General features: G+C 28.2%; 1 protein-coding gene across 1 annotated transcript in view; it reads right to left on the reverse strand.

Annotated features, from left to right (window-relative positions):
* The window catches only part of LOC130678299 (uncharacterized), a 46,251-nt gene extending 30,692 nt beyond the window's left edge, over positions 1-15,559 (reverse strand). The window contains exon 1 of the mRNA XM_057485448.1: positions 15,434-15,559. Within this exon, the coding sequence (XP_057341431.1) occupies positions 15,434-15,479 (46 nt within the window). The 5' untranslated portion in view covers positions 15,480-15,559. The remainder of the gene's footprint in view (positions 1-15,433) is intronic.
* Positions 15,560-18,010: the final 2,451 nt, after the last annotated feature.

Here is an 18,010-nt window from a genome sequence, read left to right on the forward strand (position 1 = left end):
TTGTCAAAAATGGAAAAGCCTCAAGTTGACGGATATTTCACAAAAAATTCAAGGAAGTGGTTACGTCCTCAGTGGCCTCAAGTGCCTCCATCTGTCAATCAATTAGTTAACTTGAAAAACATAAATAGCTTGTATACAAGCTGTCGTCAGTAACGAAAATGCCTGAAATTGACAGATATTTGACGAAAAATTCAAGAAAACTTTTATTCTAGTTTTGCTGTTTTATTGTCGGCAAATTCGGACAGCAAACTTTAGTAATTTTAATTGTCAAATTTCCTGAAATTCGCTGCCCAAATTTGTCGACAATTTGACAGCAAAAGTTGAAAATATAAATTTGCGGTTAATTTTTCTTCAATTTAAAGGTACCCTGATAGCCAAGTTGGCCGCAACTTGTCGACGACCTACTGCCGCAACCTGTCGCCAGATTGGCCGCAAAAGTTAGCATTTCCATAAGTTGTCGGCAACTTTCCGAGGAACTTGTCGACAACTCTCAGCTTGTGTAACTGTTGCCGACAACTTGTCTACAAGTTGCTCAGAAACTTGGTGACAGGTTGCGGCAGTAGATTGTCGCCAAGTTTTTGAGTAACTTGTAGCCAACATGTAGTCAACAGTTACACGAGCTGAAAGTTGTCAACAACTTGTCGTCAAGTTGGTTGCAACTCAGGTACACCAACTTTCTGATTAGAAACTCTGGCTATCAGGGATAACTTTTTACGAAAAAAAAAGTCGTTAATGTTCATTCTTACCATTTGAGAAGGTGAGCAAATTTATTCATGAAATTGTCTACAATTTCATGGTAAAAAAATCCTTATCAATTTTTCCAGTCAAATTACCAATAAATTGACAAAATTTGCCTGAAAATTGACAACTTTTTTCTAGTTAACTTTTGAAGTGAATTTGCATTTTAGTTCGGGTAGTAAATTTACATCAAATTCAATAGCAAGTTGCTCACAAATTGACGTAAAAAATGGAAAAGTCTAAAGTTGACGAAAATTTGACGAAAAATTCAAGAAAACTTTTGTAAAGTAAACTGTTGCTAAAGCAAACTGTGCAATAGCACACTTTTTATAGGGTATATTTCTATACTAAATCTTACTGACCCTAATAGCACACCCTAATAGCCACTTTAGCTTGAAATTGAAGTACCTCGACATTGAAATTGCCTGAAATTTGCTGCCCAAATTTGCAGACAATTTGACAGCAAAAGTTGGAAAAACAAATTTGCGGTTAATTTTTGCTCAATTTAGAGGTAAATTTTTACTAGAAAAAAAAAGTCGGTAATGTTCATTCTTACTATTTCAGAAGGTAAGCAAATTTATACATAAAAATGTCTACAATTTGGGGGTGAAAAAATACTTTATAAGTCAAATTAACAATAAATTGATGTAAAACTGCCTGAAAAATTTTGTTTAGTCAGCTTTTGAAGTGAATTTGCATTCTAATTCGGGTAGTAAATTTACGTCAAATTGTACTGCAAGTTGTATAGACATTTTATGTATAATTTGCTTATCATCTGAAATGCAAAGAACGAACGTTACCAACAATTATTTTCTATAAAAAATTACCTCTAAATCGAGCAAAAATTAACCGCAAATTTTTCTTTTCAACTTTTACTGTCAAATTATTGGCAAATTCGGGCAGGTAATTTTAATGATGTCAAGTTACAGTCAATTTCAAGCTAAAGTAGCGATTAGGATTTGGAGAAAAATTTAAGGAAACTTTTGTAAGTAAACTTTTGCTAAGGCAAATTGTGCTATTACCCTGATAGCCACCCTAACCGTAAGTTAACTACAAGCTATTGCCGTATTCTATAGGTAACTTAAAGGAAAGTGTTGGAGAGCAAGTAGGTTATCTTCAAATTGACAGTAAATAGTCTGTTAAGTTGAATTCACTTTGACTACAAGTATTACTGTCAGACATTGACGCTAAGTTAATTGAAAGTTTCATTTCAAGTTGACGACAAGTTTTTCTGTCAAATTACATCGAAGCCACTGCCGTATTTTGAAGCCAACTCAATGGAAAGTATTATATCCAGCTAAGGTTTGCCAGAAACTTTCTCGTTGAGTTAGCCGAAAGTGTTGCTCTGTAGACCTTACTGAGTAATGTGTGGCTATCAGGGTAGGGTTGATGCAAACTTGATGTAAACTTACCGTTAATTTCAAGTTAAACTTTCAATAAGCTTAACCCTAATAGCCACTTTAGCAGTTCGGCAAAAATGTGCCACGGCTTGTCTAGGGGAAATATGTACGTTTCCCTAGACAAGCCGTGGCACATTTTCACCGAGCCACTTTAGCTTGAAATTGCCTGAAATTTGCTGCCTGAATTCATCGACAATTTAACAGTAAAAAGTTGGAAAGAAAAATTTGCGGTTAATTTTTGCTAAATTTAGAGGTAATTTTTTACTAGAAAAAAAAAGTCGCTAATGTTCGTTCTTATCATTTCAGAAGGAAAGCAAATTTATACATGAATATGTCTACAATTTGAGGGAAAAAAAAATCTTAACAATTTTTGAGTCAAATTAACAATAAATTGATGTAAAACTTTGCCTCAAAATTGACGAAAAATTTTTTCTAGTCAGCTTTGGAAGTGAATTTGCATTCTAATTCGGGTAGTAAATTTACGTCATATTGTACAGCAAGTTGTATAGACATTTTATGTATAATTTGCTTATCATCTGAAATGCAAAGAACGAACGTTACCAACAATTATTTTCTATAAAAAATTACCTCTAAATCGAGCAAAAATTAACCGCAAATTTTTCTTTTCAACTTTTACTGTTAAATTATTGGCAAATTCGGGCAGGTAATTTCAATGATGTCAAGTTACAGTCAATTTCAAGCTAAAGTGGCTATTAGAGGAGTTAATTTGCAGTGGAGGTGACTATGCGGGTAAATTTCATATCAAACTATAGTAAAAAATATAGACTGGAGCTCCACTGGTGGCGAAAAAATTAATTATTGCTATAGAAAAATATATATCATTTACTGAATCATGGCATTTCTTATAAGTTTTTATTCTCTGGCAGTGCCCTTTTCGCATGAAAAAAATTGTAAAATTATTAAAAATGGGGGTGCTATAGTATATGCTGGCCTAATTTCATTATTTAAATTAGTTCTCATTACTAAAATGGGTAAAGTTTCATAATTTTATGACGAACAATCAATCATCTTTCGACTGAAAAAGGAATTTTCTAAAAATATTGTTTTTTAAAAAAGTTTTTAAAAATTGGAGCTAAATACCGTTCGGTCTACGGTATAGAGACACGGCAGGCTCGCGCCATGACACTTCACACATATACATGTGTGTTTAAACGTGTACTTGGCGCGAGACACTACCGTGTCTCCTGATTTCTGCTTCCGTGGAGGATTCAAGAGAATAAAAGAGGATTGGAAAAAGTTTAATTCTAACTAATCCTTTTTAATTCTAAATTAATACTAAATTTCTGTTTCCGAGGAAGATTCAAGAGAATAAAAGAGGATTCAAAATAGTTTAATCCTAACTAATTCTTTTTAATTCTAAAATAACTTTCAATTTCTGTTCTCGCGGAGGATTCAAGAGAATAAAAGAGAATTGGAAAAAGTTTAATTCTAACTAATCCTTTTTAATTCTAAATTAATATTAAATTTTTGTTCCTGAGGAGGAATCAAGAGAATAAAAGAGTATTCAAAAAAGTTTAATCCTAACTAATTCTTCTTAATTCTAAAATAACTTTGAATTTCTGTTCTCGCGGAGGATTCAAGAGAATAAAAGAGGATTCAAAATAGTTTAATCCTAACTTATTCTTTTTAATTCTTCAATAATTTTTAATTTCTGTTCCCGTGGAGGATTCAAGAGAATAAAAGAGGATTGGAAAAAGTTTAATTCTAACTAATCCTTCTTAATTCTAAAATAACTTTGAATTTCTGTTCTCGCAGAGGATTCAAGAGAATAAAAGAGGATTCGGAAAAATTTAATTCTAACTAATTCTTTTTAATTCTAAAATAATGTTGCAATTTCTGTTCTTCCTATGAATTCGAGAGAGTAAAACAGGATCCGAAAAAGTTATATTCCATCTAATTTTTTTTAATTTTAAAGTCATGTGGCAATTTCTGTTTTTCCCGAGAATTCGAGAGAATAAACCAGGATTCGAAAAAGTTATATTCCATCTTATTTTTTTTATAATTTCAAAGTCATGTTGCAATTCCTGTTCTCGCTGAGAATTCGAGAGAATTGTAACCATAACAAAAAAAATTATTTTTCTTTTAAGGGCATTCTCAGACAGTGCCCCCCACTTTTTAAAAATATGCAATGACTTTCAACTATCATAACCGTATTAAAATTTTATTAATCAATTAAAAAAAAATCAAAATTTTAATTGAAAAAAGGACAACGTAGTCGTAATTTCGTTGCGATATAGAATTTACAAAAAATTACTTACCCAACAAAATTAAAAAATTCTAATTATAAAATTGACAGGACGATTTCACGAAAATTTATTCAACGAATTTTGTTTAACTTCGAATTGATCAAGTGTAAATAATTTTTTTTTTATATCTATATATCGGCGAAATTACAACTACGTTGTCCTTTTTTCAATTAATGCTTCAATTTTTTTTTAATTAATTGCTAAAAATTTGATACGCTTATAACAGTTGAAAGTCATTTAAAATTTTTAAGAAGTGGGGGGCACTGTCTGAGAATGGCCGTAAACTTTGAAAAAACAAAATAATAATGATTAGTAATTATTTATATATTAAAATTTTATTCTGGGAAAGAAAAGAAATAATAATTTTATACGTGAAATTTTATTTTTTTTTATGGAGAAATTTGTGGAAAAAAAAAGTAATTAAAAGAGAAAAAGGCAACGGGAAAAAAATGTAAGAGTGATCGTGAGACGCTCGCCGACCGACAATCTGGCGGGAGAGAGTAAGTGAGCGAAAGTTAGTTCCGCGCTCACCGCTAGAGCGTGCGAGCTTCTTGGATATGGACACTTATAGTAGAAGTGTTAAAAGCAAATGCAGCGGACGTTAATCGTCAGTCTTCACTCTACTGCTACCAAGTGAACTTTGCGTAGCAGAGTGGGAAGTACCTACTGGTAGTGGCGCAGTACACCCTGCACCACGTCCTATATATATATATATATATATATATATATATATATATATATATATATATCTGGTATAGATAATATATTATTTTTGGTATAACCAGTGGTCTTCCCCATGGACAATTCGGGATATCCATCCCAGTTCGGGCTCTCTATATTTTTCTTGAGAATAGTTCTTTATTCTTTTCGATTAATATGAAGAGAATTAAAAAGTATTAAAAATTACAAAATATGAATTCTCCTCAATTCTATTTGATTCTCTGAAGAGAATTAAAAAGTATTAAAAATTTCAGAATATGAATTCTCCTTAATTCTATTTAATTCTCTGAAGAGAATTAAAAAGTATTAAAAATTTCAGAATATGAATTCTCCTTAATCCTATTTAATTCTCTAAAGAGAATTTAAAAGTACTAAAAATTTCAAAATATGAATTCTCCTTAATTCTATTTAATTCTCTAAAGAGAATTTAAAAGTACTAAAAATTTCAAAATATGAATTCTCCTTAATTCTATTTAATTCTCTGAAGAGAATTTAAAAGTATTGAAAATTTCAAAATATGAATTCTCCTTAATTCTATTTAATTCTCTAAAGAGAATTTAAAAGTACTAAAAATTTCAAAATATGAATTCTTCTTAATTCTATTTAATTCTCTGAAAAGAATTTAAAAGTATTGAAAATTTCAAAATATGAATTCTCCTTAATTCTATTTAATTCTCTAAAGAGAATTTAAAAGTACTAAAAATTTCAAAATATGAATTCTCCTTAATTCTATTTGATTCTCTGAAGAGAATTTAAAAGTATTGAAAATTTCAAAATATGAATTCTCCTTAATTCTATTTAATTCTCTAAAGAGAATTTAAAAGTATTGAAAATTTCAAAATATGAATTCTCCTTAATTCTATTTAATTCTCTAAAGAGAATTTAAAAGTACTAAAAATTTCAAAATATGAATTCTCCTTAATTCTATTTAATTCTCTGAAGAGAATTTAAAAGTATTGAAAATTTCAAAATATGAATTCTCCTTAATTCTCTAAAGAGAATTTAAAAGTACTAAAAATTTCAAAATATGAATTCTCCTTAATTCTATTTAATTCTCTAAAGAGAATTTAAAAGTATTAAAAATTTCTAAATATGAATTCTCCTTAATTCTATTTAATTCTCTGAAGAGAATTAAAAAGGATTCGATTCATTTTTAATCCTCTTTAATTCTCTTTTTTAACCAGGGCTATTAGCAAATTCAATTTATAACGTGCCAAAATACACATTTTTGATGTTTTTGTTGAAAATTTTGTAAAAAAAATTTTTTTTAGCTGTCCTGTATTTTTTTTTGTAAAATCCATTCAAAAACAAACAATTTGAAAAAAAAAATTATTAAAATGTTAATTTTTCTATTTTCTATGATTTTTTGAATATTTCACAAATTTTAAATATTTCATAATTTACTATTTTCGGCCATAAAAATCGAAAAATGCATATTTTTCAACTTTTTTTTTTTTTTTTTTTTTTTTTTAAATCATTCTACTTTTTGGCGCATTTGAAGATACATTTATTCATTTGTGAGAATTTGGTTTTCTGTTGGTAAATTAATTTTACAAATTGCAAAAGTACATATTTGTTAACAATTAAAAAAAAAAGTCGCAGTTCTATTTCAAGCGTACGGTGTTATACATTTATAGTTTAACACCCACAAAATTTGTGAAAAAAGGGCACAGTTCAATTTCAAGTATATAGTTTTATACATTTTATAGTTCAAGACCCACAAAATAGTTATTAAATTTATTTCGAAAATTACTGAAGTATTCTACTTTACCTTCAACAAATAAAGTTATTTTCATTATTAATCGAACTTAATAATTAATGAATACTGAGTGGCGCTAGTTGTATTTTCAAAATATGATAAATTATATATTTTCATATATTTGATTTATTTATATCATAAAACTTTCATCAATATATTTGTGACAAAAATTCACTGGAATTAATTTTTAAATATTTTATATGTTGAATTAAAGAATTATCTTTTTAAAATGAGTTGTCGTAATTGCCCTGATTAAAACAAATGATTAAAAAGTATTTAAAATGATTTGTTTTTTAATCATTTTAAATACTTTTTAATCCTTCAAATCATTTCTAATCCTGTCTCTTATGGACATTTAACGTGTGAAATCATTTTTAATCATTTTGTTTAATCAGGGTGTTCTTATAACCTCATGGATGCTGTAATAATGTTCAATAATTTTGAATCTACGGTTGAATTTTTAACTGCCCACAATTGCATTAATTCTGACGTGCATTGTTCAACCTGCAATGAAAATTGTACTTCGGACTCTACAAGGTTATTGTGGAGATGTCAAAAACGCAGGAAAATTGTAAAAAACCGACATGTAAGTCATGTGAAATGCAACTTTAACCAATCTATTAGGAAAAATTCATGGTTCAAATATTCAAATTTATCGTTAGAACGTAGCTGTTTGTTTATAGCTATGTTCTTACTAAATAATCCTCCGCATCAAGAATTTTTAATGCGAGAATTTGAAATGTCCTCAACTACAGTAGTTGATTCGTGCTCGTATATTCGGGAAGGTCTCGAGGCTCTGGGCGACAATAAATTCTTCGGCCAAAATTGGTGGTCGAAACAAAATTGTTGAAATCGATGAAGCCAAATTTGGTCGAAGAAAATATAATCGTGGTCGAATAATCGATGGAACCTGGCTTTTTGGCGGAATTGACCGAGAAACAAAAGAGTTTTTTACTGAGCCGGTACCTAATCGATCATCTGAAACTCTTTTAGCAATCATCAAAAGAAAAATAAGAAAAGGAACAACAATAATATCTGATTGCTGGAAATCATACGATTGCTTAAAAGATGAAGGTATAATTGTTGAATATTTTCATATACATTCGTTTGTATATTTTCAACTGTTCAAAATTTTGTCTCGTAATAATTAATTTACAATTAACTTATTATTAGGATATCGTCATTTAACTGTGAACCACTCCTACAATTTTGTCGACCCTGATACTGGCGCTCATACTCAAAATATTGAGCGAACATGGCGGACAGCACGATCAATCATTCCAAGATTCGGTAGAAATGACTATCATATGTTTGGATATATTGCCGAATTCATGTTTCGCGTTGGATTTCCGGACCATTGTATGAGAATTCATGAATTTTTTAATATACTCAATCAATTATACATTAACTGTAAAAATGAAAATAGACCAACATTAGCTTAATAATTAATATTTATTATTAGTTTATTCACGGAAAAATTATTCTTGTTTGAAATGCTCTAATGTCATAGTAAAGCCGTCCCATGTTAGCCACTTGACGGAAATAGAAATAAACATATGCAGAAATTACTATGACCATAGCAAAATTTTCAACGGTTACAGTATCATTGTCGATTTTACTATAGCCATAGTAATTTTTGCAAATGTTAATTTTAATCTCCGAGAGATACCCAACCTGGTCCAGCATTACTATGATACCATAGCATTTCAAATATAAATAATTTTTCCGTGGATTTTTTGTTATAAAGATAATAATTTTCATGATAATAAATCAATTATTATAAAAATAAGAATTACATATCTCATATTTCAAAAATTGTTTCTTAAAAATTCATGAAATTTTGTTATCAACTTTTATAATTTAACTACTATGTTTTAAAAATAAAGATTTCCCTGATGAAAATTTTTCGGACTTTTGTCCAAAAAAAGTCTTTAGAACTCTAAAACTAAGTTTTTCAGACAAAAGTCCGAAAAATTCCCACCAGGGTTTTAACAAAGTTACGTTTCTTCCAAAAATAATCGTTTATCAATGTGTGGTATTTTTTTTTAAATTATATAAAATTAAATAATTGACGCTATAAACGCTTTAAATACAACTGCGCCCTTTTTTCACAGGTTTTGTGGGTGTTAAACTATAAATGTATAAAACTATAGTATTTATGGTAACCGTTCCTAGTATGTTTATGAAATATCATCCCATACCGTTATGGTAATGATTACTTGGAATTATGGGATATAGGCCCATAATTATGGTAACAGTTCCCATATCGCATGTGAAATAACTATGGTAATGATTACCATAATATTATGGTCATCGTCCCCATAATATTATTGTAATCGCTACTATAATAGTATGGTAATGGTTCCCATATATTATGGTAATAGTTACCATAATATCATGGTAATTTCATTTCAATAAAACCGGTTACCATACATTATGGGAACCATTCCCATAATTTATTGTAATCGTTACCATAAATTTCTCTTCGTGTAGATAGTAATTCCTATTATTTGATTTTCTCAGCGAAAGTTTGATTTGTTTAAAAAAATTTGCGTTTTTGTTTGAGATGTTATTATTGTCTAACACATTGACATAGAATTGAGTGCTATGATTTTATATGTAGGAAATTTATCGCTTTTCAAAACAGGTTTCTTACACATTTTTCGTAAATCTAACCATTTAAGGGATATCGAAGCTCAAAGTTGATATATTTGAAAAATAATGTTTTTCGATTAAAATTCTGTAACTCTTCAGAAAACAGACATATACTTAGGCTTCCAACAGTTTGTTGTCGAAAATTTACCGCTCTACAAAAAAGGTTCCTTAGATTTTTTTGATCAACTCAACCGTTCAAGAGATATTTAAGCTCTAAATTGAAAGAAAACATTCACAAACCAACTCAAAATTTTGCTGTGATATCATAAAATATAGAAAATTCCTTATATTTTGAGAGCAAATATCTCTCAAACAGTTGAGTTTATCAAAAAAATCTGAGAGACCTTTTTTGTAGAGCGATAAATTTCTGCCCGATAATTGTTAGGAATCTAAGTCTGTATCTGTTATCTGACGAGTTAAAAAATTTTAATCAAAAAACATTATTTTTCAAATATACAGGCTGAAAAGATAATGCTAATTATTACCATCTTACAATAGGGAATGATTACCATCTGTATGTGATAATCATTATCATGCTTTTATGTTAACTATTCGTTTCTCGTATAGTAATATTTACTAATGCCGATAGTAATAGTTACCATCTAGATAGTAATATTTCTTGTCTGAAAAATTTTTGATTTTGCCTTCTAAGATAGTAATGATAATCATCACGGATAAGAATGGTTACTATCTACATGAGAATCATAAAAATGTAAGGACGGGAATAGTTACTTCGTTAAGATGGCAAGTATTACCATTTTTTTTTCAGCATGTATCAACTTTGAGCTTTGATATCACTTAAATGGTTGGATTTACGAAAAAGTTTAAGAAATCTTTTTTGAAGAGCGATAAATTTCCTACAAGAAAAATCATAGAATTAAGTGCTATCACTTAATTCATTATCAATGTGTTAGAGAATAATAAAATCTCAAACAAAAACGCCAATTTTTTTAAACAAATCAGTTTGATCTTAAATATTTCTTAAATGGTTGGATTCATGAAAAAAACATAAGAGACCTTTTTTTAAGAGCGGTAAATTTGATACAAAATTATGTATTAGTTACTGTTGTACACTTGTTTTTAAGAGAGTAATAAAATTTTTCTCATTGTACTAAAATGGGAAAGTATCATTACTTAGGCAGGGTTAAACGGCATTCGAATGAGCTTTCTTATTTTTTATTGTTATTTTTCGATCACAAAGAAATGATTTATATCATGGCCAAGTAAAACGATCTAATTTGGGTAATAACGGACACCCTAATGCATACATATAAATAGGGTAGGGCGGGGCTAGTTGATCAGTTTTTCGTTTGACCCATAACTTTAAGACGATGCATCGGATTTAATCAATTCATGTGCTGTTAGGTTCGTAATTTAGTCTTCTTTAAAAGTTCTAGCGACACAAAAACGACTCGAGTGTAAATTTACAAGTTATTACCAGAAATTCGCGAGCGCTCACTAATGGGGCTAGTTGAGCATAGTATGGGGCTAGTTGTGCAACGGCTAAAATGAACGAAATGACTGTATAAAATCATATGTATACAACATAAAATTGTGATTAACAAGCAAATATTCATTTATTATCATTATTACATACTTATATTATTATTATAACTCTCATATTTAAAATAAAATCAAACAAAATTAAAACTTCCCAATCTTTGGATTATTATAACACTTTTTGTATTTAAAATTATATACTTATTAATAATTATTAAGTAAATAAATATCAAATTAAAGTAGTGACTTATTATGAGATCAAAAATATTGCTAGATGATTAACAATCCCAAATTATTAAACCATTTTTGTCCCTATTACAATTGCATTGAGCGCGCCTTGCTCAACTAGCCCCAAATGAGGCAACAAAGTAAAAGTTCAATTATCAAAAGATGATAAGAGTTAAAAATAAATCACTATATATAATCGAAAGAGCAATAATTAAATTATTTTTAAATACTTACGTGATCACGAAAAAGTATTTTCATACGAGTATAGGAGAAAAATTCTGAAGACCTGCCTTTTTTTTTGACGCAAAAAAAAAAGAAACAAAGCTTTCTATTAATTAGTCTGAGCACCGGATGGCAATTGATAATCATGCAATGTCTTCTCCTCCCGTAACCCTTGCTTTTCACCATTTAAACTCTTGTTGTAAGTTGCATTGTTTTCGAGATATTTCGATTGCACAACTTGCCCCAATGATCAACTAGCTCCGCTCTATCCTACATATATATGCTCACATAGGTGTGTACATATATGTCTTCATATATGAAGACATATATGCCAACATATACGTGCACATATATGCGCACATATGTGATTGCATGTATACATACTTATAGGAATGCATATATGCACGCATGAACATATACAGACAATAATTATTTTCAAAAATAATTTTTTAGTTGGTAGGAATCGGAATTTTTTTTGTTTTTGCTTATGGAAATTGGTATAGAAAAGGGTTTGGGAATAAGCAGGAAAGGATTACTTAGTGTAGGGTTTATTGATAATTAAAGAAGAATATTTTGGTTCGCCCAATCTTGGAATCGAACCCAGACCAATTTGTTCTCACGCGAGTACTTTGCAGTTGAGGGACCAGACTTTGTACCGAGTACCGTTCAAGTTATTTCTATCAATTAAGTCACGCCATCCAGTACCCAGCGGAATTTGTGAAATTTTTATATATGCTTCTCATCAGACAAGTATATATTCGTTAAGCATTTCTACACATTCTTCAATTCTTATATGAATATACGTATAGTAGAATATTATTAAAAATTTTTAAAATATATATTTACATATATATCGACATTGAATTTGTTAATATATTAATATATAGATTCGTATATACGTTGACCCATATGTTTTCATGTATGTCTGCATATACATATGTGCACATATGTCTGCATATATGTGCACATATGTCTGCATATATTTCTTGATAAATGTCGGCATAAATGTCTACATGTAGGTCATTCTATGTCAAATCGACCAATAGTTGAAATCGAACCCTTTCGATTTGATCGAATTTTGGTCAGAAGTTTTCTATGACCATATAACGCAATTCTGCTGAAGGAAAAAAAATTTGAAAATTTTTCTCCAAAAGTTAGGCAAAATTCAAAATTTCGCGATTTTTCCAGTTTTTCAACTTTAATCTTCAAATATCTTGAAAACTATGATATTTACAATAATGATCCATAGCTTGTTTTGAAGGGTATGCTTGGAGCTATGAAAAAAAAAATTTTGAAAAATGACAAATTTTGAATTCTTTAAATTCGTCAAGAATCTTTGAAATCTATCAACTGTGTTTTTTGTTTTTAAAAAAATGTGAATTCTTGAACTCTACCAAATGAGTTTTTTTTTTTATTTTCAGTTAAGTCAAGTCAAAAAATCAATCAATTTTGTAAATGTTACCAGTAAAAATTTCACTTACTGAGATAATAATGTGGAAAAAGACCATTATTGACGGTAATATTCTAATTTATTTGTTATCTACTAAATATAATTATTATATTTCATATAATAATGTGAAAAAAGACTATAAGTGATACTTATATTCTTATTTATTTGATATCTATTCAAAAGTTATGAAATTTCTAACTTCAAAAATGTTTATTTTTACTAAAAAATCATAATTGTTGACTATTATTATGCAAAATATTAACTTTCCAGAAAAAATATTCATAAAAATTTTGTAGTGTGTTAAATACCCTACAAGAAATATCTAAATCAATTCAATTTTTTCAACGTCATTGTTTATTTTTTTAATTTTTCTTTTTTGAAGGATTATAGAATTATTCACTTTTAATTTAATTTTCGTCACAAGTCAAACTTTCGTACTTACTTCCTTTTTTTTTGTTGGTATTATATTAATCAAGCTTAATCAATTTTTATGTAGCTCTTTCTTTAGTCTTTATGACAAAAATTTATTCACTCTCATGAAAATGCATCTCTACTGTTACTTAGAATAATTCTAAAGAGGACTTCAAAAAGAGCCCGAAAATGAGTTGATTGCTTAACAACTGCCTGAGTAGAAATTTTTTCGAAAGAATGTGATATCGTTTCCATGCTTTTTAAATAATAAAACTTCAAAAATAAATCATGAGCACTTAAAATTAAAATTAAAGGCTCAAATTTTCAGGGAATTTTTTTTTTTCGTCATCTACAATAAAAATTTCATATAGACTAAGAAAATAAAAAATGTTTGGAAAAAAAGCACCATGAGATAGACGAATGTGAGACATATTTTTATTGCACACAGAGTGACTTTAACGAAATTTTAGGTTAATGCATAATTAATTATTAAAGTTAAAAGATATTCACTGATATAAATGAATTTCTAGAAAATTTGACAATTGTAACTCTCTTACTGTGACATTAATAATTATTTTGAAGGGATTAACTGCTGAAAATTTACTTACAGGATGTACCAAAAATTTGGAGAACATCAGGGTTATTATCATTTGCGAGTACACCAGTTTATGAAAGTAATATTTCTTCTCGATACGATCAGATAAAATACAATAATTAAAGAAGTTTTTAATTATTGGATGAATATATAATTATCATTACTGATAGATGATGCGACTTTTGATATTAATAGACATAAATATTATAAACATCTTATTTTTTCGCCACAACTAGGTTTTGTATATGACCTATCACCTTCCAGAATTTCTCATGTCATCAAAATCCAAAAGACGTTATCAAGGCCGTAAAAAAAATTTTATGTACAGAAAAAAAATTGGTCTTTTTTCATTTAATTGAAAAAGTAGCTTACATGAAAAAAAAATTTATTCAATAAAGCTCTTTAATTTTGCATAAAATAACATCATCAGATTTTCAAAACACTAAATATAGAATTTATCACAAATTGAAATTTACGATCTAGTTCCAATTATTCAGATCTAAGCATAAATAACGATTTTTACTCAAATCACGATACTGATGTCATATTATGCTATTGGGAAAAACAGTTTGTCTGTTCTAATTTTTTCAATAACTCAGTTTCAACTGAAAACGATATTAGATTTTGGGTTATTAATCTGAAATCATAATATTTTTCATTCGTCTGGGACGGTCATGATTAATAAGAATCCACGAAGTCAATATAACTACACAAGTGATTTTTGTAGAATAATAATTTTTTTTTGCAACGCAAAAGTAAATAACTGAATCCGAAAAAAAAATGTATGCAATCGCCATAAAGTACTTTTTTTGTTCATAACGAATGTACATTTCAAATGCAATCAAAAATGTAAAATTGAAACAGCAAACAACAGAGAAATTGCGATAGATATTAAGCTGCCATATTGTATTAAAAAAATTGAAACTGAGTTAATCTCTTCTACAATATAAGATAAAAATTGAATTTCGTTTTAAACATTTCGTATGGGCAAACAGTAAAAAAAAATAATATCTCAGAACTTTTATGTAATTAGTGAAAATGTGAATAAATCGTTTAAGTCTTAATGTGAATGAAGGATCAAAAATTAAGAGAATGGTGGATTGTACACTTGAAAATGAAAGTTCTTCGAATACTTCCAGGAATAAATTTTATCGTGTTTAATTTATCGAGAATTGTAAAATCGATTATAAAAACAGACAAAAAAATGGATCATCTGTTCGAACGCGAATGAAAGATTCTACTATTTCAGAGACAAAGCCTGATGTACAGTACGATATGCCATGCAGTGAACGGCACAAAAATGAGTATAAGAAGTTTTATCAGAAATAAAACGGTGACAAAAAAATTCATGTCAACTATTGGAAAGTGCAAACAAAATTAAAAAACACCCGTTAAAAAATCCCGCGATGGTTAAGTAACTTTATAATAAATCTCATAAAAAATGCAAACTGTAGATTAATAGAGCCATAAGTAGTATTAGTTACTTACCGAAGAAAATATAAACCCGCATGACGATCGAATGAAACAGGAACATACAGAGAATGTCATGAGAGAACAGTTTTCACATGTTTTATAAATCAAAGAGAAAGGCTACGACTGATTCCGCATAGTGGGATTGTTCCGGATTTTCCCTATCACACTCCCACTTGATAATTAAAAGTTACTATAATAATAATAATATTATTATTATTATTAACAATAATAATAATAATAATAATAATAATAATAATAATAATAATAATAATAATAATAATAATAATAATAATAATAATAATAATAATAATAATAATAATAATAATAATAATAATAATAATAATAATAATAATAATAATAATAATGATAATAATAATAATAATAATAATAATAATAATAATAATAATAATAATAATAATAATGATAATAATAATAATAATAATAATAATAATAATAATAATAATAATAATAATAATAATAATAATAATAATAATAATAATAATAATAATAATAATAATAATAATAATAATAATAATAATAATAATAATAATAATAATAATAATAATAATAATAATAATAATATATAGTTTATTTAGCAATTTGCTATTCATTTACAAATTCAAAGTTTAGTTATCTAAAAAAACATAACAATAACAATAACAACAAAATGACAAAAGTTTTTACAGTCAGATATCGATCTCTCGTTTAATATATTTACTCAGTTCTCTTTTAAAACTGGCCAAAGAACTCTGATTCTTTACTTCAGCTGTTAGTTTATTATACCAATTATAGCCGATATATGTAATTGATTTTTCCGCAGTGTGCGTTTTGGTGTTCTTAATATCAATCAGCGTACTATTTCGGGTATAATATTGAGTCCTCTCATTGTTTAATTTTATGCGATCACATAAGTAGGAAGGTGACAAGTTATTTATCATTTTATAAATGAGTATACAGGTATTATACACCATACGTTGCTTAATGGACATCCATCCAAGTGCATTTAACATATCTATAATTGGTGTATATCGTAATCGGTGTATATAATAATAATAATAATAATAATAATAATAATAATAATAATAATAATAATTATAATTATAATTATAATTATAATAATAATAATAATATTGTTTTAACTTCCCGCTAAGAAAGTCGTAATAGATTTTCGAAAAATTAAGGATGTTAGTATTTTCATCCCGATTTTCGAAAATCAAGTTACCATCAGATTTCGACGTTTTAAAATACTAAGAAACTATTCTATTTTCAAAATTATGTCCGAGTGTCTGTATGTATGTATGTATATATGTGTGTTTATTAGGGTGATCCAAAAAATGACAAATTTTTTTTTTTTCTCGTAAACAGGTTCAAAAGTTTCATTTAGATAAAAAAAGACGCCTGTGAAAATTAGAGCTCTTAATATTAATATTAAAAGGTTTCTCATCGCACTTTTCTATTTTCCATAAGAATAACACGGAATCAATTTTTTTTACGTCTTCTGATTTTTATAAGTAGCTAACGATGCGTCATAGAAATAATTGACAGGCTAATTATTGTAGGGAATTAAATGTTCTACAAAAAAAGATTCTTATCATTTTTTGAGGAATCTATTTGTTCAAAAGTTATTTAAGGTTGAAGTCGAATTCATATTAAATTTTGAGATTTTCTTACTTTTTCGGCGAAACTATCAGACCTATTACAAAATATTATTGGACCTTTTTTGTAGACGATTTTATTCCCTAGAAGTTATTTCTAATAAAGTTTTTTCGAAGATCGCATTGTTTTCTAGTTATTTTTATTCTAATGTCAAGCTCTTAAAATCGATCAGAAGACTATTTTTATTATGAGCGTGAACCATCTCAATCGGCTTATTTGTTCGAGAGATATCGTTGAAGAAAAAAATACTGAAATACAGTTTCTTACGAATATCTTTGAATCTACTAAATCAAATACTTCCAAAATTCAATCAGCTCCAGAACTCAATGAAACACGCTGATTGTCACCTCGAACACCAGAATCAATTCATTACTTTAAGAAATATCATTGAAAAAACAAATGGTAAAAAACAGTTATTGTCAAATATCTTAGAAAAGACTGTCGATCAATTACAAATTTCAATCAACTCTAAAGTTTGATAAGACCTGTCAATTGCCACCTCAATCATCTCAATCGGTTCATACGTTCGAGAGATAACGTTGGAGAAAGAAATAGTGAAAAATGTTTTTGTTTTTTATTATCTTTGAATTTACTACACTGTAAAAAATTCGCGGATTAAATCCGGAGTGAATGTGGAGTGAATGCGGAGTGAATGCGGAGTGAATGCGGAGTGAATGAATTTTTAATTATTCACTCCCCTCGGAATGAAATTCACTCCGCAGGGGAGTTTTCGCGGAGTAGATAATTTTTTATTAATTTAATCCCTCCGGAGTGAAATTCACTCCGGAGCGAACTTTTGAAAATATTATTAATAAAATATAACTCCACTCAATAAAATCGAAGTAAAAATTCGCGTATTACATAATTGATCAGCTGATATGCACACACATACGCACATATATATTTAGGCACACACGCGCACTCGCACACACACGC

Source organism: Microplitis mediator, chromosome 1, assembly GCF_029852145.1.
Source record: "Microplitis mediator isolate UGA2020A chromosome 1, iyMicMedi2.1, whole genome shotgun sequence".
NCBI lineage: Eukaryota > Metazoa > Arthropoda > Insecta > Hymenoptera > Braconidae > Microplitis > Microplitis mediator.